At 41.3% G+C, this 24,054-nt stretch overlaps 2 protein-coding genes across 3 annotated transcripts; both read right to left on the reverse strand.

Moving 5' to 3' along the window:
* Positions 1-113: 113 nt before the first annotated feature.
* On the reverse strand, positions 114-5,635 carry LOC133961066 (E3 ubiquitin-protein ligase RNF126-like). Of its 2 annotated transcripts, none has more exons than XM_062396009.1 (9): positions 5,496-5,635; positions 4,147-4,205; positions 3,210-3,270; positions 2,467-2,702; positions 2,253-2,321; positions 2,083-2,152; positions 1,813-1,906; positions 1,286-1,401; positions 114-1,146 (listed from the first exon to the last, which is right to left on the reverse strand). In XM_062396009.1, the coding sequence occupies exons 1-9, from the start codon at positions 5,568-5,570 to the stop codon at positions 979-981; spliced, it is 948 nt and encodes a 315-aa protein (XP_062251993.1). In that variant the 5' UTR covers positions 5,571-5,635; the 3' UTR covers positions 114-978. The 2 variants fall into 2 exon arrangements, with proteins under 2 accessions (XP_062251993.1, XP_062251994.1); XM_062396010.1 differs by lacking the exon at positions 5,496-5,635 and adding an exon at positions 4,957-5,046.
* A 12,283-nt stretch (positions 5,636-17,918) lies between these two features.
* On the reverse strand, positions 17,919-22,274 carry fstl3 (follistatin-like 3 (secreted glycoprotein)). The gene is made up of 5 exons (XM_062394765.1): positions 22,110-22,274; positions 21,570-21,749; positions 19,664-19,879; positions 19,341-19,568; positions 17,919-19,253 (listed from the first exon to the last, which is right to left on the reverse strand). The coding sequence occupies exons 1-5, from the start codon at positions 22,177-22,179 to the stop codon at positions 19,201-19,203; spliced, it is 747 nt and encodes a 248-aa protein (XP_062250749.1). The 5' UTR covers positions 22,180-22,274; the 3' UTR covers positions 17,919-19,200.
* Positions 22,275-24,054: the final 1,780 nt, after the last annotated feature.

The following is a 24,054-nucleotide window of genomic DNA, read 5'->3' on the forward strand; positions in this document are numbered from 1 at the left end:
AATTATGTATCTGGGACATGCATAGCTAATCTGTTAAATATTTTAATAATAAGACCACAGTTGTACACAAGACTTTGAAAGATCATATAAACACGCACTGAGAATACGTCAAATGAAATTTTGAGTGGCACTACCCAAACATCTTTATTTTGATTTCCAATATTCTTTATTGTACACGAACATACTGCAAATCAATCATTTTCAACTGGCAACTTTAGAAAATATTTAATTTACCCTTAAGTTAAAATGCACAAATGCAATGAAATGTAGAAGTGTGTCATCTGAAAGCTCGACCCTCAATTTAGCAGATAAAAGAAAAATATCTGTGTTGGTAATGATGAGCCACATCACTATCCAAACAGCACATGATTACTGCAATTTGACATCTTTTCTAGTGCAACCAATGGTAATTGTGCTAAAACTGATTATAGAGAATTAAAAGCAAACATATTTCCAAACCATGAAAAGAGCATTAATGCCCACTTACACACTGCACTGCAGTGGGTCTTTAATCTGTCAAAAATTAATACTAATTATAAAGGAATAACTGTACATATCCATTTTTCCTGAATTGGCAAAAGGGGGTCATTATAAATCATAGTAGTCTTGTGATTAAAAAAGAAAAAAGGACAGCAACTGAGTTGTTGTCCCAAGTTCTCTACCATTGGATTTCCTTTGCTTTCTCTTCCTTGTATGAGGTGATTCAGGCAGATCAAACGCTTTTGAAGTCTCTACATCCTCCTTGACAGAAGCTGCACTCCAGGGCCTCTGCCCTTCCTCTGTTCAGATTCCTGATGAGGGTGGGAGCATCAGGTTGAGCCTCACGTATCACTTACCCCTGAGTCAGGTGAGAGTGCTCCTGACGAGATGCACTCAGGTCTCTACCCTATGACAGGGAGAAACTGGAGGTCACTGCTCTGAAGTAAAGCAGCCTCAGAGCTATAAACAGCTCATAGGGTGATAAGGAGAAATGTCTCTCTAGGAGTTTTCAGTTGAGTTGTCATTGCTAGTCGAACTTGAGGACTGAGGGGTAGAGGCGGATGAAGAGGAAGAGGAGGAGGTAAAGTTCATCCCTGATAGTTCTGGAGGGTTTGTTGCGGTGTTCTGTCCACACAAGCTTTTCCTGCATACTGGACACGTATCATGCTGGAAAAGAAGGGGAAAAACAGGGGGAAGCAATATAATTAGTTTTATTGCTGCTGCTTTTCCACTGCCACATATTTCCACAAAGCAACTGGTGAACAAGGTAAGACTATTAAATTGGTGGTGCTTAAATGACAAATACCTGCTCCAGCCAGGGTATTATGCAATCATTGTGGAACATGTGATTGCACGGGAGCTGCCTCACGTTTTCGCCAACACTGTAATCTTCTTTACACACTGAACACTCCAGCCCCGAAGCTGAAACAACAGAAAATTATGAATATCATCTGTAGAGGGAAAAGTTGAAATAATGACATTAAGGTCTTTAAATTTTTATATTATAATGGCCACCATGCTGGTCTGTACAATTCAAAACTGGTTAAGAAACCAAAGTTGATCTTATAACTACAGTTAACTACAGTTACAGTTCAAACAGGTATTTTTCCACAGCAAGAGTTTTCATGAGGTCAACATGGGCAACCTGGTCCGATACTAACATATAAATCTAGGATGGAATGACTCCAGCCTCCAGGCCAGTAAGGCTTACAAACCAATTCATGAATGCTGACATTTTTTGGGAAACCCCGAAACAAACAAGCTATTTTGAAAAACAATTATACTTCTTCACAATCGTTACAGCAGTTGTGACTCTTATGTGTTCCCACTTACCAACATGCACCTCTGTAATTTGTACTGTAGGAAGACTTTTTATTTTATCTCTATCAGCAGGCGGGGGTCCCGTATTCTCAAACTGGTTCAATAACTAAAGGGAGAAAAAGGGAAAGAAATAGAAAGAAAATTGTGAGATAGATTTTGCATTAGACATATCACATATACTCAATATCCCCAATATGCAATTCAAAGTATAATAAATATTTATCAATTTCAGAATGAGCAAAAAAAACAACTTCAGAAACAAGTTGAAGGTCTTTACAGTACCTGTGTTATAATTGCATCTAGTCCATTAGCTCCCCAGGCATAATCCATGGGATTTGAATGAAGAACACCCCTTAAAGCAACAAAACAATGAAACATCAATCCAGCTAGAATGAAACAAAGGGTAAATTGTGAAGTCGCAACAATTTGACAACTCTGCTTCAGAGACTCACCATGGCCCAACACCTATATTTGGCATTGCAGTAGGTGCAATTATTCCATTCACTAGCTGCTGAATAATTCTACAAAAGAGAAAATACAGGTAGAGTTCAGATAATGCGATGGAACATTTTAATTAGGTTCTGCACATCAAGACACTTAACTATTACAGAAGACAACACCATAAAACAAGCACTAGTGGGACTTGTCACAGAATATATTTCTTACCCTTCTAAAGTGGGAACTCCCTCGTGCCTCCCAGCTTGTCGCCTCGAACCATGACGACTCCTGGGTTGCCTAGCACCATATCGTTGCCGTGATGCTGTTTCCCTTTCCCTCCTGTTTTCAACATCCCGGTTGTCCTCTGTTCCCAGTCCAGGCCCAAAGTCAAAACTGTCGTCAAAGACACCTAGGGCAAACTGACCATAGCCCGATGGGAATGTGAACAAGTGCTGGTCTGGAGTCTGTGAGACAAAGATACAAATTAAAGACACCAGAATAACCCAGGTGTCCTGATGCTGATGGTGGAAATCAGTACAGCTCAGTGGTTTGTCTAAAGTAAATCATCAAGCTAACAACAAATATCTGGGGTCGATACAACAAACCTGAATTGAAGTTTGTTTTATTTTTATGTAAATCATAGAATATTACAGAATATGTGTTAACATACAGTATTTCCATGAAATATTAATAATTGTGGGGTTTTCAGAAAGCAATGACTGGAACTACACATCAACCAGTAACAGATATAGACTTTAGTTGAAAAAGCAGAAGTGAAAGAGAAATTTCCATTACTTTTACTTTTAGAAACAAAACGTCAACGCAATGGGACTAAGAAATGCTACAGTAAGTAACTGTATGAAGACCAGAGGGACATTATGTGTGTGAGAGAGCGAGACAGCGAGAGAGAGAGAGAGAGAGAGAGAGAGAGAGAGAGAGAGAGAGAGAGAAGAAGTGAGTGACTTAAAAACCTCAAATGGTTGCTGGTTCTGTGGCCCGGAAGAGAGGGTAGACATGGAGCCATTGTCAGAACTAAACAGGGAACAGATTGTTGACAGGTTGTGTCAACTTTATGATGTCAAAGCAAATTAGATATTTTTCATCCTTCCGAACTATTACGTTAACATGTTTTACTGGGTCTTTTCCTTCTACCTATACTTGCCCTTGCATATTTTGACTGCTTGTGTATTGACTGATTTCACATGCAGTCATAAAATGATTGTGTTCCCAATTTTAATCGTCACATCTTATGGTAATGTGACAAGATTTTTAAAAAAATGTTTGACAGCCAGTGAAGCAATGCTAATCAAAACAAAGAAAGGCCCTTAATGCCACTGTTGTCGAGTAATGTAGAGGCATTAATGAATTTATTTTTTCAATGACACTTCAAATGAAAAACAGTTTTAAATAAGGGACAGAGGCTAAGATGATAATACATAAAAGGCCTATAAAGCATAATTAGATTCAATGTCTTACAGAAAGGAGTCAAAGCCTGTGTTGCCTGCTCTTACAGGTGTTGGTACAAAGCTGAGTTTCGCAGAGTGTGTGAATCCTAAATGTGGCTAGTGAGGGATGTAACTGTTAGGAATGTTGGCCTAACATAGATGATACTTTTCTCTATGGAGATAAAATAAGACTGCAGTCTCTTACGGAGTATGGAGTGTCTAAATCATACAGAAAACTTTGAATGAATAAGTTAGTAGATGGTCCCTGTGATAAGGTGACATATGGGGGAGAGCGTGGCCTAGGGGATAGAGCGGGTGCTCTGCAACAAGAAGGTTGCCGGTTCGAATCCCACTCTATCCCATCTGCATGCCTAAGTGTCCTTGGCAAGATTCAGAAGTTCTAAAAAATGTACGTCGCTTTGGATTAATGTAATGTAATGTAATGGTTGATATACACACACACCTTCTCTCCTCTAGCAGCTCCTCAATAAACCCGGAGTCACATCTCGGACACGTATAGTCCTGTTAAGGAAAAAAACAAAGCAGTTTATGGATGGACTTCGGGATAAAGAAGACTGAACATGCTTCTATACCTTTTTACCTTGTCAGGTTCACACACACGTAAAAAATATATATAAACATGAATCTGAAAATAAAGATGAACACCAGATTTTTAGGAGTTCAGATCACTGATCAGATCTCTGATCAGTGATCTGAACACAACCGTGTTCTAGTGGAACTGTTGAAAGTGTCATAACCAGCTGTGTCACTATCTGGTGTGGGAACCGTGTGTGTATAGTTCCTTTTGGCAAACACTAAGGATAACTGACATCTCTCTTCTCTGCTTCCATGACGTCAATCAAGATTTGTTTTGCAAAAAGCCTGCAGCACATTAGAGGATAGAAACTCTGAGGATAGCTCAAAATGCAAATAATGAGGTACAGCTTCTTCCTCCAGGATGGAAGACACCTTACACTAACCCATCAGTCAACAGAGAGAGAAGATATGAACACAAACCTTATTGCCTCATATAATTGATTAAACCTTCACTTGTATCAATATTTTACTCACATTTAGCTATTTTTCCACTCAGGTGCATTTCTAAAGGAGAAGATTAGCTTCTAATCGATCAAACCAGTAGTGAGAGAGTTGTGAGGTGTCACTGCCACCGCCAGACATTACCAGCACCCAACACACACCTATGGCTGATCGTTCACATTGGGACGGCCACATGCAGACAGATCATTCTAGCCTGTGACAGACGCTCACTTACTGAATGGCAGGACACGAGAAGGACGGAGTGGTATTGTTGCCACCAGATCATTCACACATGTTATTACAGGTCTGGTCCACGAAGTCTTAAGTGGGACGACATCTCTGCGTTAGTAAAATGAGAAGCTGGAGTCGACGGTTAACGTAAGATGCGCTGACAGTGTTGATGGTGATTATAGCTAATACTACAAGCTATATAGAAGCGTATTATTGTCCCAACTGTTAGCTGTATTAACTACCAAACCATATTTATAAACATAGGCAGCTGCTACGCCTTGTTACAGCGCATGTGATCGAAGAAGCAGCACTGTGATCGTACGTGTTTACACACTGACAGATCCAGCACTGAGATAACAAGCTAACTGACACTGAGCTACGTTAGCGCGATACACGGGAACTCAAGAGGGGCCGGCTAACGCTACTAGCATGCTAACAGTTGACTCCGCTCTTACTATGATTTCTATTAAAGAAACAATAACGCCGCCTTGTTTTTTATTCGCCCATCAGTCTCTACCTTGAGTCTGTGTCTATGTTACTTACGGGAAGCCGGGGGCTGATCTCTGCAGAGCATCTGTGACAGAAGAAGCGACTGGGCCATAGGGGAGCTTCAGCCATCTTTAGCCACTAAGCAGGGAGAGAGCGGAAGGACTACGGAGCACCGTGAAGGACAATAATGTCAACATCCCAGAAACCACGGCGACAGCGTCATGGCTGCATTGCATCATATATAATGTTTAAAATGAAGAGAAACAATAATGTAATTGATTTGTCACTGTCCCTACGCTTCATCTTTTGGTCATATATATATATATATATATTTTTTATCCCCTTTACAATAAGACTGTAACAATTATACCTCAAGATAAGATGACTAAATTGAGATGTGTTAAAAAGTTACATTTTATTGCATGTAGAAATGAACCCTTATCAGAAACAAAAAAGTGAGTCTTTTTTCACTTTGAATATAATATGTCCGTGACCCTGGATTAACATTATTTAGTTTATTTATTTGTTTCGATTTGTTTTTGTTAATTGAACATGTTTATTTTAATGTTACTAGATTTAGAATCATAAAACACGGGACGAGATGTTAAAACTGTCCATTGTGCCAATAGATGGTATGCTCTCACATGATTTGCCATGATGTTGACAGAGTGGCATGGGAGTTGTATTTCACACATACACAATCACAACAAATCTGATTCTCAAGTGTTCTGGATATTTACATTAATATATTAAATATATTATTTATATTTAAATAATAATAAATATAGTTTTATTACAATTGTATTTGATTGATCTTGCATTTAATTATTGGACTGTTTACGTATATCTACATATTCTGTATGTTTTTTACGTAAAGTGACTAATTCAACATGGATATAGATAAAAGCGATGTGAGCTTCACTTGAAAAGGAGGACTGAATGAATAATAAATAATACATTGGGCTGTAAAATTACAGACTTAGATTAACTTGAACATTACAAATGTTTTTTTTTGTGAAATTAAGTAACTGTGTTACAAATGTTTTAAATATGAAGAAACATAAAAACAGCTTAAATAGTTACTATTAACCTTTCTTCATTTGAAAACCACTATAAACAATGTGTCTTATAAAATACTGCCACATGGTGGTGCTTTTGTGTATCAAGTGTTGAGGGGTGTCACACTATTTGACTTTGTAGCCACTGGCTGAAGATACAATTCATTTATGCTTAGTTTCCAGGGGAATTTATAAAATCTTATGGTGAATCTGGGTTTAGATGTCTTCAGTTCACAATGTAAAAGCCACACATCAAGTCAAGACCTGGATAACTCCCCAAACAAATCTGTATCATGTACCACCAAGCTGAGTCTCCCCTGCACTCATTTGTTATGAGTGCAGGGGGATGCAGGGGGGACAACTGCATAGAGATGTGTTTTTGCAATTTGGCAATTGACTGGATTTATTTTGACACGTTGCTTTTCCATTGGATTCCTGTCAACCACCTCTCGAGCCCAACAAGCATCAAGCAAAGTCGAGCAGCATCTGTTTCTGAGTATCACAACTCTTTAAAGGTGGATTTGTCTCTGATTGTTTGATGTGGTTGTTGGAATCATTTTAATCAAGTGTCAAACATGAGATGTGAAACAGTAAATAAGTAGCCTCGCACATGGGAAAGACGTCTCATTTTATGTGGACACCCCAAGTTGTCATTGGCAGCCATCTGGTGGCCCTGAGACAGCCGTGAAGGTCGAGGAGATCACTCCCAGTTACATAAGATCTGGCGGCAGAAAACTATTTATTTTATTTTGTTTTCAGGTCTGTTTTTATTTTCATTCTCATAAATTACAGATATTCTCAATGTGATTACCATAACAGCAGATTGACAGCTATAAACATGTCAAACAAGTAGGAGCACCTCCAGCGCTTGGCACAACATGTGGAGAGTGAGTAGGAGTTCCCATCCGACGCCCTGTCAGCCAATCACATCCCTCAAGCTGTCTGGCCTGATGTTTATGCACGAATGTCCAGTTTCACGTCTGTTGATGATGGGAGCCCTGGACGCACCTTCTCTTGTGGTGTGTCAAGGGTGTAGTGTTTTGAGTAAAAATATATGGATACAGCCATACATCCATATGGTATCTAACATGAGACATAAAGCAAACACAGTGCTCTGTATCAGTATTATACAAAATATTGTTCTGTTAATTGTGCAGTACAAAAACTAGCTGTTATTTCCCAACCAGATTTGATAAATAACAACAAGCCTGGATGTTTCTGCACAGCAAAGCAGTTATATGCTCATGTCCTCTTTAGGCCGGTGTTGTGTCTGATGTGGCCACATGGGAGCGGGAAAGATGCGGCTGTCCCATGGGCTGAGATTAGATAGGGCCTGATAGCACAGAGCTCTGCTATGTCTGCCGAACTGAGGTTAGCTATTGTCTCTCCGAGCCCAGTGCGTCACTGCCATCAGAGGCGAATGCTCAATGTAAAAATGCATTCTGGGGAGTGAGCGACTGTGGGTCAGAAACAGGTCAGCCCCGACCAAGATCTCCCACATCAAACCAATCTGGTTAGGACTATGTTGACAAAATCCTACATTATTCAGCACCTCATTCCTTGTAAGGGAGTTTACAAATATTATACATTTTCTTTCTATTTCTTCTTGCCAAATAGATACATATGCATGTATGTGCAGATGCGTGCACACATCTATGCCGAGTGAGTTAGATAATGGAAAGGGAAATGTCTTCTTGGCCTACTTTCACAGTTTGATTTCCATTTTTTGCCAAGAACTGTAGTGTTGCAGCCAAGGCAGCAGACAGATATGCTGCAAGGGACACTACTGCTTTTGTCACTCCATAGAGTTTTTCCAGACACTCCAGTCGGGACTGCCCCACGCAGTCCCTCTGGGCCCCCGAAATCACACTCACATGCACACATAAACACACACGTAGACACACGCTCAGCAATAACAGCCATCTGTTGATACTTCCTGGGCCTCTTAGTCATGCGTGACTTGTTTTCAGTACCACCCATTGAAGACTCTGTCTCCTCCAGACACAATCTGTCTGAGGCCGTGTGTCACAAGACCTGCGCATCAGACCCACTCACATGCACATGCATGCACACATGGGACACACAGTAAGAAGGCCGTGAAGATCAACATGAGTGACGGAAGAAGCCGTCTTTAAAAAATAAACACGACACATCCATGAACATGAACAGTATATGCTCATGTCTGAAGCGCAGCAGGTATCCCTGCTGTTGTGTCCAGTGTTTTTCTGCACGGCTTGTGTTCCAGAGCTCGATCCCAGGGTACTGCGTCGGTGCATACGTGTTTTGGATTACATCACCGAGCAGCTAACATAATATAAATGTTTTTTGGACGAACACATGTGCACAATTTGCAGCCTCATTAAAGCCGTCTTTGTTGTGAGTGTTTCTGGTCGCTCAGTGCAGATGTTTTATTGTTCGCTATCTGTTTTTAACGACTCATTGCTTCAATACATTGTGGTTAAATGAAGGACAGGGTTTTTTGGGGGGGGGGATTTGACCCTTTGGTTGACTCTTTGTGTTTACTGCTATTATATCGCAATTGTTAGTCCGAACACATTTTAACTCTGACAACGGGGTTTCAGACTAGATTTTTATCAGGGAATAGAGCATAATTTCGTATACATGGTCCCCACAGAATGAACCCAACTAACTAAAGTGAGCACGGATTTTCTTATTCACATTCACAAGGTCACTTCAAAAGTAGAACAACCTAAACTCAATCTGCGTGTCTCTGGATTGTGGGAGTAAGCCGGAGAAAACCCTCGGACATGTGACAATAACATGCTACCTCCAACCCTGACCAAGCTGAGATTCAGACCAAATATATTCTTGTGGGAGGTGAGAGTGCCCAACACTGAGTCACCCTGTCACAAACATGATAAACTAAAATGGTAAATATTAAAATGTTAGCTTTGTCACCTTGTCACCGTTACTGTTCCTGGCCTCACAGAACTGTAGGCGTTTGGTTTTATTGAGTGATAATCACTATATGTCCTTTTTTAATGGCATTTGAAATGTGTGCATCGTATGAATACAGTATGACCAGCTCTCAGAGTAACAAACAGAGTGACAACAGTCTAGTCAACAAAAAAAACAAGTGCACAACACACAAAAGATAGCCTGCTTAAAAATGTTGTGTTGTGTTATCTCTTCTACCCAGTATATCTCCCATATGAAGATCGCCACAAACACACAGGGACCAAAGACAACTCTTAAATGAACATAAGCAAGAAGTAGCATTTCAACAAGTAATTACCCAGCAGTTTGCTGTCCTCGAAATGAGGACAATAAGGGATCATTAGGAGTTGTGTGTGGGAATTGTGTATATAAATGTTATAAGGATTGTTATTGGCCTACGATATGTACACGTCGTGTGTGTTAATGCGTGTCTGTGTGAAAGAGAATGTGGGTGTAACATGGGTTCCCAAGATTTTGCGTGCATAAGGTGTATACAGTATGTGTGACAGTCTCTGGATGTTTGTGTTGTTTCTCATGCAGTTGCAAAGTATGTCTCATCGTATTCCACAGTCCACTCCAAACAACACCGGAGCTGCTAACATTATGCATGGGTGCCGTTACTCCTGTTAGCTAAAACTGACCAACAGTCTGTTTACACCATGTGCAGCTCGGCAGCCTTGGTGAATAGATACCATATGGGCCTCTTGACTTCATTAGTGATACACTGTCTCACTTCAACAAGTCGAGGAGGATTTAATCAAGTGCATCCTGGTGACTATTGTAGCTGCTCAACTAAAAGAAGCTGTAGATAATGAGCAGGCAAAATCAAATGAAATCCGAACCACGGAAACATTCCCGCTCTTATGTGTGCAGCATTTGCAGGGCATAACTTAATGCATGGCAGCAAAATATATATGCTAAGGCAAGCCAACTTTCCATGATAAACAGGCAGGCCAAGGGTCCCAACACAAGGTATTCTTGTTTTTTTTCCTCTGTCAGAGCCACCTGAAAAACTGATGTGAAATTATGGTCACGGCCTGGTGATCTTCCAAACCTCAAATTGCACAATTGGTCTCAATTTGAGTCAAGTTTAGGGACTAAGTGCTGCACAATTATACACCTCATTGACTTGTCTCCTTCAGTACTGTGGCTTGATATTTCAACAAGGATTCAAACCAAAGTAGACTCAACGGCATGGTGTGCGGCAACAGTCTCATGTATTAAACAGACCCAGGCGCACATGTCCCACAACACTTTTAAAAACCCTTAAAAGAATCATACATACATTTTTTCTGAATACCGTACACATATAAACTTAAAATATTAACAAAGCCTAACAGTATATTTTCTTGTATTCCCATTTGGCATTCATTTTAACTTATATTAGACTTACAACGTACGAGCCAGACCACACACAGAGAGAGCAGAGAAATCGTCCAAGAGGTCAAAATGAGGAAGTGAAACAATTCAACACGAGTAATTTGGGGCCATTAGCATTTGTAAACATCCTACCTCTGCTGATTTGCTGGTAATGATCCGATCTCATCCAGATAATTGCAAAATACTGCTTGCGAGCAGTAAACCTGCATGGAGTTTCGATTGTTTCGTAACATAGTAAATACCCAGCAAGGCCAGTTTCCCACTGCAAAGATTAATCATTCGATTTGCTGTCAGGTGCAGCGGATGGCAATTTATTATTGTCGGCCCTTGTGTCAGTGATTTGTTTCAAATCCATCCTGAGGCTCTGAATATTTGAACTGGTAATTTGTGTTATGTGCGGTAACAACATAGCCATGGTCCAAAATTAAACATGTAATGTTTTTTTTTTTCTGAATAAAACATTGTCATCTTCATCAGGTCCGTCATTTGATGAACTTAGCATTAACCTTTGAGCATTGACTGGTAGTGTGCTCCCCCTCATTACCTCACATCAGACATCATTTCAATAAAAAAAAGAATTTCTGAGAAATCCAAACAACATTATCTGTAACAGTATACATGATCGGAGTCAGAATTCAAATGTCATACACATGTAGGAAATTAAAATTCATCATCTCAAAAAAAAGCAAGTTCCTGAGGCAGATGTGTTCTGATGGAGTGATGGATCTGATATCTATTAGTTTCAGATGTGGGACAGAACTGTTTACAATCCAGTGCCGCGATCCAGAGAGTGGGTGGTCTCTGAAAACTCTCCAAGGTGCCGGTTTCTTCAGAACATCATTTCAAATAGATGTTGGCTGTAAACTTACTGGAAGTTGTAGAGCAAGTTGTCCGTAATGATCCAATGTGGTGAACGTTGAGAAAGAAGCGTGACATATCAGAGCGTGATGCTTAGGCATCCCTGAAATGTCAGTGTGGGCATCACATTATAACCTCATGTGTTTGCCGGGATATAAACAACTCAGCCAGAGACTGTGATGTAATGTAAGTGACTGATCCCATGCTCATTAAAGGTGAGCTCCAGGAGGAGCGATGCGCCCACGTTCACACCCACACACTCAAACATATACAGACACACACACACACACACACACACACACACGAGGCCACCTTCCAGTGGAAGTGAGGCTCATGTGCCACACCGCAAAATCATAATATATCGGAAAAAAAAGATGATATATGTAGTCAAGTGGGCAAAGAATTCCTGAGGTCTCGTGTTGAGTTTAATTACAATAGCTCTGAAATGTATCACAGGTTTACGCTGGTGTGACAGAGGTGCATCATATCAGACATCAGTCAGAGGCCTGTGTGGTAATGAGACACAGGAAGCTTCTGCTGAAGGCATTACACCGTCATAATGACAAGAGCAAATGGGGTTTTATCTGTCTTGAACAACATGTATCTATTGGGACCCGTTTGTCCCGATACATGCACCAAAAATCTGCTGTCTCAACTTATTGTTTTTCACTTGTGTGTTTTACTGGAAGACCACAGTCATTTCAGCATACAGCGTGAACCCCAAAGTGAGGCAAGAGTGGAGAATGCTTTATTATAGTGGGTGTTTATTGCAAATTCCTGTGGGGTGGCCACCTTTTAAACTATGGTGAGTTTATTCCGTCAGTCCAAGAAGCATTTTTTGATGAATTGCACTCATAATGGTATATGAATAATTCACTCAAAATACATCTTACCCAACGATGCATATTTAGTCCAGGCAAAGTAGCGTTTTACGACAGACTAATTGTAAAATATTTTTTTTCACCATAGATAATTTCTATGAGGAGTCCAGAACCACATACTAAAAGTCCTAAGAAATCCTAGTTGAGGAAATATGTTTTATTCTCATCAATCCGAGATGTGTGCCAATAAGGCTACCACAATAAAACTTTACATGGTAAAAGTATACATGAAAAGAAATTTTTTTTGTATTACAAGTTTCTTTTGAAATGAATTTGAATATGCACATGAGCTACACACTTATTGAATATGTCCTAATTTGCATAGATAGAAACACCATTCATACGTATGACAAATAATCTTCATCCATCAATCATCCCACTGCCAATGGATGATGTCAAAGTTGCTTTTAGACTGGCCTCTAACCTGAAAACTGCCTGGCTTGGTAGTACCTGCCAGGGGTATAATCCCCGCCGGTATAGTCTTCAGGGTCACGGAGGCACACAAGCCTCCCCACCACGAAAGGTTGATAAAAATCTAACAGATTTCCTCAATGAGGATTTCTTAAGACTTTTAGTATGTTTTCTGTACACCCACTATATCAGTTCCTGGTTTGTTCTTTGCGTAGTTCTTCCCCTCTGGGTCATATTTATCTGATAAATCAGGCAACTGTGAGTTTATGCAGCTAGTACCAGGACATTTTTCCGCAAATGACAGTGCAAGGGAGTTCATGTTTTTTGGATGTGCATTTCTTTGTGATGGCATGGATAAAGAGGATATTGTCACACACCTTGGGACCAAGTAACTCCTTCGTCTGCTTTATGCCCCATATCCGTCTCGTTTTAGTTGCTTTCTTCGGTTCTGGTGCCAGAAACAGCTCCCACTGCATTCAGATCAGCATGATGCAGCAAGAGTACTAACAAGTCTATGTCATCACCTACTAAGACTGTGTCTTTTGTTCTGGCAGAGGCAATGGCAGTTTGGACAATGTGCACATCTGCATCATGCTTTGCATGGTCTGTGATACACCCAGCTCTCTCAAGTTTATCACTGAGATAAACCAAGAACTGTTGTTTGTTTTCCTTATTGTTTAGGAAGTGGTCCTTTTTGGATTGGATGATCATGTCACCAGAGAAGTGTACAGTCATACCGGGAGTAACACCTGTTCGACGCAGTTGTTGAGTGGCGTCTTTTATTGTTGGTTCTTCTTTGTAGCCATCAAAGACTATGACAGTAGCCGTACCATATTTCTGTGTGACATATCTGACATACATTTCACACACACTGTCATAAGATGTCCACAAGGTTCTGGACACCTCATAGAAATTATCTATGCTGGACATTTTTTTTTTACGCTACTTTTTCTTCCTAAGTAGCATTTTACAGCCGACTAATTGGAAAAAAAATAAATTATTCTGCATAGATCATTTCTATGTGGTGTCCAGAAAAACATACTAAAAGTCCTAAGAAATTCTCATTGAGGAAATATGTTAGATTTTCATCAACCTTTCGTGGTGGTGAGGCTTGTGTGCCTCCGTGACCCTGAAGACTATACCGGCGGGGATTATACCCCTGGCAGGTTCTACCAAGCCAGGCAGTTTTCAGGTTAGAGGCCAGTCTAAAAGCAACTTTGACATCATCCATTGGCAGTAGGATGAGTGATGGATGAAGATTATTTGTCATACGTATGAATGGTGTTTCTGCCTATGCAAATTAGGACATGTTCAATAAGTGTGCAGCTCATGTGCATATTCAAATTCATTTCAAAAGAAACTTGTAATACAAAAAAGGTTTCTTTTCATGTATACTTTTACCATGTAAAGTTTTATTGTGGTAGGAGTAAAGGAAAAAATTAAGCCTATTTGAGTGTATTTTGGGCATATTCGATTTGTGTATGGCTCATTTGCATAATCTAATTAATTTTCAAAGAAACTTGTAATACAAAAAATGTTACTTGTCATGGGTACTTTCATTGTGTAAAGTTTCATTTTGATAGGAGTAAAGGAAAAAAATGGCCCCCTTGGGATGTATTGTTGCATCGCATTATTGGCACACATCTCGGATTGATGAGAATAAAACCTATTTCCTCACCTAGGATTTCTTAGGATTTCTTAGTATATTGTTCTGGACACCTCATAGAAATTATCTATGCTGAAAAAAATTCTTTTACAATTACTTCTATTTTTGGCTCCAAAATGGGTTACTTTGCCTGGACTAATTTGAAAGTTAGAGCTTTGCAGAATCCCAACAATGAAAAAATAAACTGGGCGGCCTCATTGGACGGGTGTCTTCTACGGCCAGTACAAGTTCAGTGGGCCACACTCTTCATGTGTTTCTCATTATTAGTCCTCTTTGTCCCTAAAGGAGTTTAAGGCATTTACGATCTGTCTCCATTTTGGTCTGTCCTGGGCTACGTGCTGGACCTCTTCCCATGTCTGAACTATCTCTTTCAGTTCGGCTGTCACAGCTCGCCACCATGTTGGCTTGGGCCGACCTTGTTTGCGTTTTCCAGGCGGTCTTCTTAGGGTGGTCCCTGTTATGTGGTTCTTTCCAAGCCATCGTATGCACCAACGTCTGATCTCTAGCCCTCCACTCTGGCTCTGTGGCTAAATCCACACTAATACCTTTCCATTTGAAAGATGCATCATCTCTGCTACGTATACACTTGGTGTCAACGCCACTTTGGAGTTTCAGAGCTGCTGCAATGAAAAAGTTTGGAGACGTTGCTTGCACTGTTGTATTTTTAAAACTCCCAGGCAGAAACAGGGATGTTTGGAAAGAATGACGTTGACGCTCACAACTGCCTGCTGACTGGGTCCTTTTGGTTACTGCGTGACCCTCTTCCAGAAGAATACAATCACATCAGCCTCGTCACCACTGTAGAGAGCAAACATTAATCAATTACAAGAGTTGCTGACAATGATGTCTTGGCTGCCAGCTGGTGTGCAGTTTACTTAGGTATTTTACAATGATACAACTGCCTACGTGAGAATGAGACCTGTCCTGTCTTCTGCTGGATGAAAATTCTGTACCGTAGATAGTATAGACATGGATTAAAAGTAACATGGTGTCAAAACGGTCACTTGGACAGAGAGGGATGTAGTATAGGAAGGTATCATTCTTAGTTTGATATCTTTTTTAGTCCAGAAGATATGGCATTTTTTCCTCAGGTGTTCATTGCTTAAGTCAAAGTTTCTTAACAAATGTCTTTGGATCATATCGGTCGCATATAATTGAATGCACAAAATACAGAAAACATTTAAAGATACAACACTGAAAGCTCAATTTTGTGTGTGGGCACAGCAACTTCCACTGAGTGCCATCGTTATTTGCCTTGTTTGAACTAACAAAACATCTAATTCCATTCCCAGTGTAATAAAAGGGTACTTGGACAGGAATATAAACATCTCCCTAAAGTTGAACCAGATGCTGCAGCATGACGGAGCGCAGGATCCGGAGACTAGAGAGAGAGAAAGACAGAAAAACAAGGGAGGCACTCTACACAGGAAAGTGAGTCAGTACCGAGGTCTCAGCTCTTTGATACGTTTGTTCCTCGAATCCTACTGACCCATCCGGAGCAGGGGGATATCCCTGAGGAGACAGGGGCTTGAATTGGTTTCTCTGCCGCCTCACACATGGGCCTTTAAAGAGACCGCTCAGAGAGGCCACTCAGCCACTGCACGCACAGGAGGGGAGGTTTAACCATCGCACACATTAGACTGAGTGGCTGGCTGCTGAAGCCTGACCCAACACCCGAAACCCCAACATGAGAGCAACTCTGCCTCTTCCATGTACAGTCCAAGTATGATCAGATTGGGCAGTGGCTGTTACAGGGTTTAAATATATATATTTTTTAAAAGTGTATGTCCGACAGTTTCACAGTTACAATATGTTTCAATTGAAACAACCAATGCGAGGTGAACAAAGATACAATAGGCAAAAACGATTGCCAAATGTACTCTGACTCTATCTACGTTACTCTTCCACACTTTTCATTAGTCCTCTCAAAGTATTTCACCCTACCCAGTTGATTAAACTCATGTAAAATGAGTAATGAACTTGTTTAGCTCAAAACAAGTATAAAAGTATGTTGACTTGAGTAACCTGGACTTGTGTTTGTGGAGTGCATGCGAGTTCAGCAGTGCACATGTGCAGTAGAGCAGCAGAGGAGTCACAGAGCGTTGTATTGCAGGGCTTTGTGGGTATAGGGGCGGAGCCTCCCTGCATGCTCGGAGACAATGTTGTGTTATTATAGATGTTACTTAGCAAATGTCAGAAGTTCTTCAGTTGTGTTCATTGTGTTTGGTACAGCTGCTGTTGTAAAGGATTTATTTTGGTAGCATGAGTGGAGGTATGTGCTCAGGGAGTAACACCCAGAACGTGCTGTGAACTGATAGGGTCCAGTCTACATCCAGGACATGGTCAAACGTTCCACCCAGCACGTTCACTCCACTCTGTATCTGCCAATCAGCATGCTGCTCCATCACTGTGAGATACCACACAACAAAATCACGACTGTTTGCTGTCCTAGCTCCTAAACGGTGGAACAAGCTCCCCGATGACATCAGGATAGCAGTTTACAAACCGCCGCAAACTAAAAACACACCTCTTCCGACTATACCTTGAATAAAAGTTTAAACTGACAATTTTGTAGTACTTAAATGGCACTTACCTATAGCACTTTGTAGTTTGGCTTTCTAGAAGAAATTGTACTTTCTTGATTCTTGTTGTTCTGGGTTTGTACACTCATGGTTGAATGCACTTATTGTAAGTTGCTTTGGATAAAAGCATCAGCTAAATGAAATGTAATTATGTAATGTAACAGGTGTGTGGAAAAACGAATATGGCTTTGATTTGATAAAGTTCAACAATGGTCTCCACATGAGTTCATGCTTTTGAGAAATCCCAGCCTACAGTATCCTAGTATCACGGGCTACTTGAGAATAATGTAATCATGGATGACAATCAAAGCCATTCTCAAGCTGTTTGCTTTGTAGGAATATGTGTATTTGAGTAGAGTAATAAAGACTTACTTGTTTTACTTAAAGCTAGGTTTGGTAATCTTGGAAAAGCTGGCAAGCTCTGCCCCAAAATCACATGAACGTGAACTAAAGCTGACTTTTCCTGACTCATTTGCTAAAATCTCGCTATCATCTCTGGTTCAGCGGTTTTTCTGTTTCTGTTTCTATCTATTTATCTATCTATCTATCGACCCTACCTTAAATTGGAAGAATAAGTTAATCTCTACTTGTTATACACAATTAGATAAACATAACTACTCAAAATAAACTTGTCAAATTGCTGTTTAAAAAAGGGAAGAGGACACATTGTGACAAATATTAAACTTTATGTTATTTTGCAGTGGCAGTACAAAAGTACAAAAATATGCTGATGCATTTATCATTCAGATTTCACAGTAGGTACTCAGGTAGGTACACACAAGACTGTTATTTACAAGAGAGTAATTGAAATATTCCATTATACACTAAAAAGATTATTCAAAGCAACCAGCCATCTGCTTTGAGTTTGAAGATTAACTTGGATCACTGGACATTGTTTGACATCCATCAGGTTCACCAGTGTCCGTGCTGGACCGATTGACTCATCTTCGATGGCGACATAATCAGGTTCGTTCAGCTCGCCTAGATTTGAGTCCCATTCCCAGACAAATTTAATTCCCCAGTCAATCAGACAATGCTAATTGGATTTATCGTTCCAATCAAGTCAAAGCAGCAAAACAGCATCTAAATAAAAAGCACAACCTTCAGAAATGCACTTACAAAATAAAGCTGCGTGTTCAACGGAGGAGGTATTGCAAAAGGGTTTGTGGGGTTGTAGCAACAGTCGTCTGAGACAAACACAAGCAAACTGTTACTTGTAGTGGTCAGCGGTGGCAGACAGTTTGGATCGGGTTCCAGACAAACATGCAGAGGCGGGAGAAAGGGATGGAGACACAGGTTGGCTTAGACTGAACCTCTCACTCACTCACTCACTCACCCCCTCCCAGACAAAGAGCTGAAGTACGTACAGTGCAGCTGTGGTTGTGTTGTTCTTGTTTGTGGTGGATTGAAACCACACTGGCGGGGGCTACAGAGCGGAATCAACTTTCCAAACAAATTAGCGCTGCTTTCCATTAGCTTAAGAGGGAAAACTGTTTTGTTTGTTGGGGGAAGGGAGACTATAAAAACGGTAAAACGCCAGTGGCCGCCAGTCTGCTTTCGTACATACACAATAAACAAAAAACACAATAAATACACTTTTCTTGCATCAGCTTTCCCATGGATATATGCAGCTGTTACTAATATAAAGACATAAATAGAGTTTGATACCTTCTCCAATAAATAGTAGTGGTATTCTATTTACAATATGCATACATCTCCCAAAGAGCTCACAAGATATTTCTGTCCCGTGCTTTCCTCTGCCTCCGCCTTGCAGTGTCACGCAACATCAACCTGGCCGAGGCACATACACACTAGTATCGAACCCCAAAAGAGGTCTTCCATATTAAAAACACGTCTTCGTTCTGTGTACAAGGGGGAGGGGGAGTGATTGTAAAAAAGGAAAAAAAGAGGTCATCGCGGGAGCTAGTGGTGTGTCACTTGGAAACCGGCTCTAGATTGGTCCATCTAGACTGCGTTTTCCTCACTGCCTTCGAAAACGTGAGCTTTCCGAGGGGGATCTGCACCAAAGGGAGACAGACACTTAACAAATCTAAATTCTTAAATCATCACAGGAAAGAACAGGTGAGAAAATGAAGCAGTCTCACTGTTGCAGTGGCCGTAGTGGCGGACGCCTATGGAGCGGCCCAGGAAGCAGGTGGCCCGGCGGAGGTGGCAGGCGCTGGGGTAGGTGATGTTGTCATTGCCGCAGATCGGCTGCTCGGACAGCATGGGTATTGGGCAAGGTGTGGTGCGGCACATGACGCAGTGGGCACTGTTGGTCTGGTCCGTCACGCAGGTGTGGGTTCCTGGACACACCACGTTGGAGCAAGACTCTGTTCCAGACAAAAACAGTAAGATCATGCATTAAAAGAGAATGTCATACTTTGGTTTTTGTGCGGAGGAGCTGCATGTATGTATGATTGCTCACTTTTGCAGTCGCCCTGGTACATGACCTCTAGGTCTGGGTGACCCATGCAGCGGGCCATCAGCATAGCGCACTCATCCATGTATGTCTTTCCATCGCTGCCGCACACAGCGTGCGTCCGGGAAACGTGAGAGCAGTCCGGAGAGCACACACACTGAGGCCGCCCCATCTTCATGCTGCAGACCTTCCCAGGGCTGCATTTCACTCCCTCACAGGTCTCTGCGAAAGCAGTGTCCGTGTTATATGACTTTATTTACCAGGCAGCAGACATCAGGTGACCCAAAAGGCATATTCATACAAAACAAGCTTAAATTCTGGGGATTCTTCCCCAGACTGCACATAATTTCACCTTTTGTACAAAACTACAATAATCACGTCTCTTTATTGACCTTGACACATGGGGTTGCCTTGCCTGGTGGAATGTAAGACTGGCCCTGTTTTCATAACAGATCTATGTGTATCGGCTGCACACTGGACGGGCTGAGCTCCCGTAGTGGGACGGAAGGGCGCTGAGGTAGAGGGAGTTCAAATAGCTGTTGGAGAAGTTGAAGGACTGTTAAATGAAGATGCCCTGGGCTCCTCTGATGGCCAATAATGTCAGAGTCTAGGAGGAACTGTAATTCTACACAAAGCAGAGTCAATATTAGACAATGCATGCAGGTCTCTTCCCAGGACCTTCTCACAGTCTTGAGAGATGTTCTGTGTCCTGTTAACAGTCAGTGACTTACTTCCTACCTCTTCCAGAGATTCATATTCTGCTTTATTCCATATCTCTGCTTTTTGTCAACTCTCAGCTCGCTATCACCAGCACATTGTTTTTTTTGTCTGTTGCAATAAGAGGACATCTGAAAACCATGATGATGCTGGTGTCTCTCTATGGATTTACCCAAATGTCGTAACAGTGACAATTTCCTCCAATTGCATTTCCAATGATCAAGTTGGTATTTATGCTTCCCAGACATCTGGGCATGAGGCAGGCTTTAATTCCAACCTGCAGGAATGTATTTACTTATTTACTTCTTGGAAACAAGCAGGGCTCCTTATTTAACAAGCTATGGAAAGAGTGAAGACATAATGAAGGCAGTGAAGGAGAAAAAACAAGGATGATTGTTCTGATTCATTTTCCATGTGATTTAACAGTTTTTTCTCTATGTGAGTAACATTAATATGAACCTATCGATTATCATTTCAAGTGTATCTACGTACAAACCACATCTCTGTCTTTAAACAATGTGATGATGCCAGAATAACCTGGGGCTGTGTTTGGGTGTGTTTTCCCCAAAAAATCCCAGCAGTAGCCAGGTTTTTACTGGAATTCATCAACATTGGAAAAAGTCACATTTTTGGCCTGTGATCACATGGTGCGAGTGCTGCTTTTATGAGAAAAGAATTTATCTGTTAGTGAGCTGGGGTGAACCTCGCTGAGATTCCGGGGGAGGAATCCTGAGAGGAGTCTCAGGACAGCTGGGTGGAGTGATGTGGAACGACTCTCTCCCGGATCCACGTCTGTGTTTTGTTAAAAAGCTGCATCGGGAACTCATTGTGTAAATATCTCCATTCACACATGATGTGACTCAAATTAGGTTTCACCTACGCTCCGGGAACCACAACAGTCATTTTTATGTAACGGAAAATAACCAAATTACCAATGATGACTCCAAAATCGTATAAGATTATATATTTAAAGTCTGCAAATGATGCCTCAGCGGCTATTAAAACTCACTCTAGCAACCAGAGTCCTGTTAGATATCTTTTGTTTATTTTGAAATGGGGTTTAAAGCCATAAAGAATCTTACTCTCGATGACTATTACTTCAACCCACATAAATAAATGACAACAATGAACATGTAACTTTTTTGTCTATTCAATAAAAAATATATATTTCATTTGTGTTTGTTTGTTTGTTTACCTTTACATGGTTTACAGGAGACGATCCCCAGGAAGCCCAGCAGGCTGACCTCGTTCATGGGCAGGCTGCTGTTGGACCAGGCTGTGTCCAGACGGTTCCCGCCACAGCACTCCTCTCTGGTCACCCCTCTCATCAGCACCATGTCGCACCTCTGGCCCTGCTGCAGCCAGCACATCCCAGCTAAAGGCACACACATTTGAATAAAAACACTTCAGTCCACTCAAGCATCATTAACAAATAAACATGTAAAGAAGTGTATTCCATTTTTCAAAATCCATCTAATTTCGTATAATATTGCTTTTTTCACCTATTTAGAATGCTAATGTTTAGCACCTGACTGCCAGGACGTGTTTAGGAAGAACAACTTCAGTATTCTAAATACTAAATTACAAAGAGTGACAACATATCTACTTTTTATAAAACAGACAGTTATTTAAAACAGAGAAACACACTTCGCTGGTAGGGCTTTGTTAATATGAATACTGGTTAAAAGTGCCTCACTATAATAACAACAATAAAGTAAAAAAGAAGTTCACTCACCACTGGTCGGATTACTCCCAATCTGATGCAAAGTGAGAATCACCCCGAAAACAAAACTGAAGTAGCTCATTGTGTTCTTTGTCTATTCAAAAAATCTTCCTCTGGAAACTTCAATATCAGTGAGAACATGCACAGTTTCTCTCTGACAGAGCTCTGGCAGTAGCCGTCCCTGATGTGAATGAATGTGTTGTGGATAAGTGATGTCGTTCCCCCTCAGTATAAATATTTAGCCCAGATGGAATTATGCTGCTGGGATGGGCGATCCTCTCAGCCAGTAATAAGCCAGGGCAGGACACAGTTTGACTCTGACTCAATTTTCAGAGTCGGGAAATGATCCATTCCCCTCGGCACCAGACGCTGGGCACTCGTGTGACCTCACCAAACATTTTCACACCATATTAGATTAATTAAAGGTTCATTAGGTCCTGGAAATGACTGGGAGATACTTTTAGATGAGTTTTTCACTTCTGATTAAGTTCCTTTCTTCCCATTCAGACGAGTTTCTTCATGCAGCCTATTGAATTAACTGGTTGAACTTGAAATCTACCTTATTTCAATTCTAAGCCATTGCTTTAGCCGTGTGGTGGATCTGAGGTTGTTTTCTTCTGTATTGTCTCATCTCCCTCTTAAATGTGGCAGAGCTCTGAGGCATGTCTTCTCCCCACAATCCATTCACTGTTTGATCATGAAAGTTTCCAGCTGATCTGTGTGGTTTTATTGGATATAGAAACTGCATTCTCGCTCTTTATGTTATTATTGTTTTCAAACCCTAATCCCTTTGAGTGTTGTGATCCGGCACTGACCCTCGCTTGGGCCTCGATTTAACGTACATGCAGATGAAGGGAAAGTACAACTACGACAAAGTGGTTAAACTCTGAGGTTTTTTCTAAAGAATTTGGGATTTGTGATGTTAAGCCAAATTAATATCAAGTGCCTGAAATATATCCGCAACTGCAACACTTGAGGACAAATGACGTCATTCGCCTCACAGACACTGCCTTACCTCCTTATGTTGACTGTCTGGACCTTATCTCTGAATCCTGATATCACAATACAGAGAGATGAAGGGAGGAGTGCTTGTGAAGGTGTTCTACCCTGAAGCAATATGTGAAGTTTAATAAAAAGAAACATCTATGTAAGAGCTTATCAGGAACATCTACCCCTCTCATTCTTTATTAGCAAACTCAGACAGCCACAGCGAGCGAGACTGAAAACACTGAGGATAGACAGACAGTATCTGTCGAGCATAGGCACAGACGTGTTTGCTTAACGCCATCCAGTATTCACAAACAGCTCACTATAATGTGTCTGGAGGCTAATCTGTGTTATCATCCTGTGTGATCGGAACATCTGCACCGCTCCTCTCCTCTCCTGCACTCATTCACCCCCTGACACAGAGAGGTATGCACTCATGCTAAAGTAATGTGAGTCTGCCCATCTGTCTGTCACAGGTTTTTTTTTAATGCTCCCTTTTGATCGTTGAGGAAGGGGGGAGCCAGGGGTGAGCATATGCTGTAGTATCTGAGTCTTTGTGAATGATGTTGATTTCTTCGGCGGAGATCCCAAGGGGCCCTGCAGGAATGCTTGCATGACCTAGGGAGGGGAGGAGAGACAAAAGAAGGAGAGCGGTGAGCGACGGCTGTGGGTGGCCTGCCTCCTCACTGGGTCTCTGCAGATCCACTCAGCTCAGCTCATATGGTTTGGATCATCGCTGTCGAGCCATACAAATGGATGCAGCATGGTGGGGATTTTGGAGCGCCGCCGCAAATATATGATCTTTATTAGTGTGCAGCTCACTGTGTCCCATCTCATTGAAATATTGGTCTCTTTCAAGTGGCCGGGGTATGTGGGGTAGCATGAAATCCAGAAGGATGGACTGAGTGTGTGTGTTTCTGATGGGGCAGGTGTGGAGCTCAGACCGTCACAACATGTGGCTGTAGGAGAA

This window comes from Platichthys flesus, chromosome 9 (genome assembly GCF_949316205.1).
Source record: "Platichthys flesus chromosome 9, fPlaFle2.1, whole genome shotgun sequence".
NCBI lineage: Eukaryota > Metazoa > Chordata > Actinopteri > Pleuronectiformes > Pleuronectidae > Platichthys > Platichthys flesus.

Excerpts from the sequence above, each read along its gene's own strand:
- LOC133961066 (XM_062396009.1), bottom strand. The coding sequence starts at position 5,570 with ATGGCTGAAGCTCCCCTATGGCCCAGTCGCTTCTTCTGTCACAGATGC. Across the intron at positions 2,153-2,252 it reads AATATAGGTGTTGGGCCATG|GGGTGTTCTTCATTCAAATC; the intron begins GTGAGTCTCTGA and ends TGTTGCTTTAAG. Across the intron at positions 1,147-1,285 it reads TAATACCCTGGCTGGAGCAG|CATGATACGTGTCCAGTATG; the intron begins GTATTTGTCATT and ends CTTCTTTTCCAG.
- fstl3 (XM_062394765.1), bottom strand. The coding sequence starts at position 22,179 with ATGAGCTACTTCAGTTTTGTTTTCGGGGTGATTCTCACTTTGCATCAG. Across the intron at positions 19,569-19,663 it reads GTACCAGGGCGACTGCAAAA|AGTCTTGCTCCAACGTGGTG; the intron begins GTGAGCAATCAT and ends TGTCTGGAACAG. Across the intron at positions 19,254-19,340 it reads CCACTACGGCCACTGCAACA|ATCCCCCTCGGAAAGCTCAC; the intron begins GTGAGACTGCTT and ends CCTTTGGTGCAG.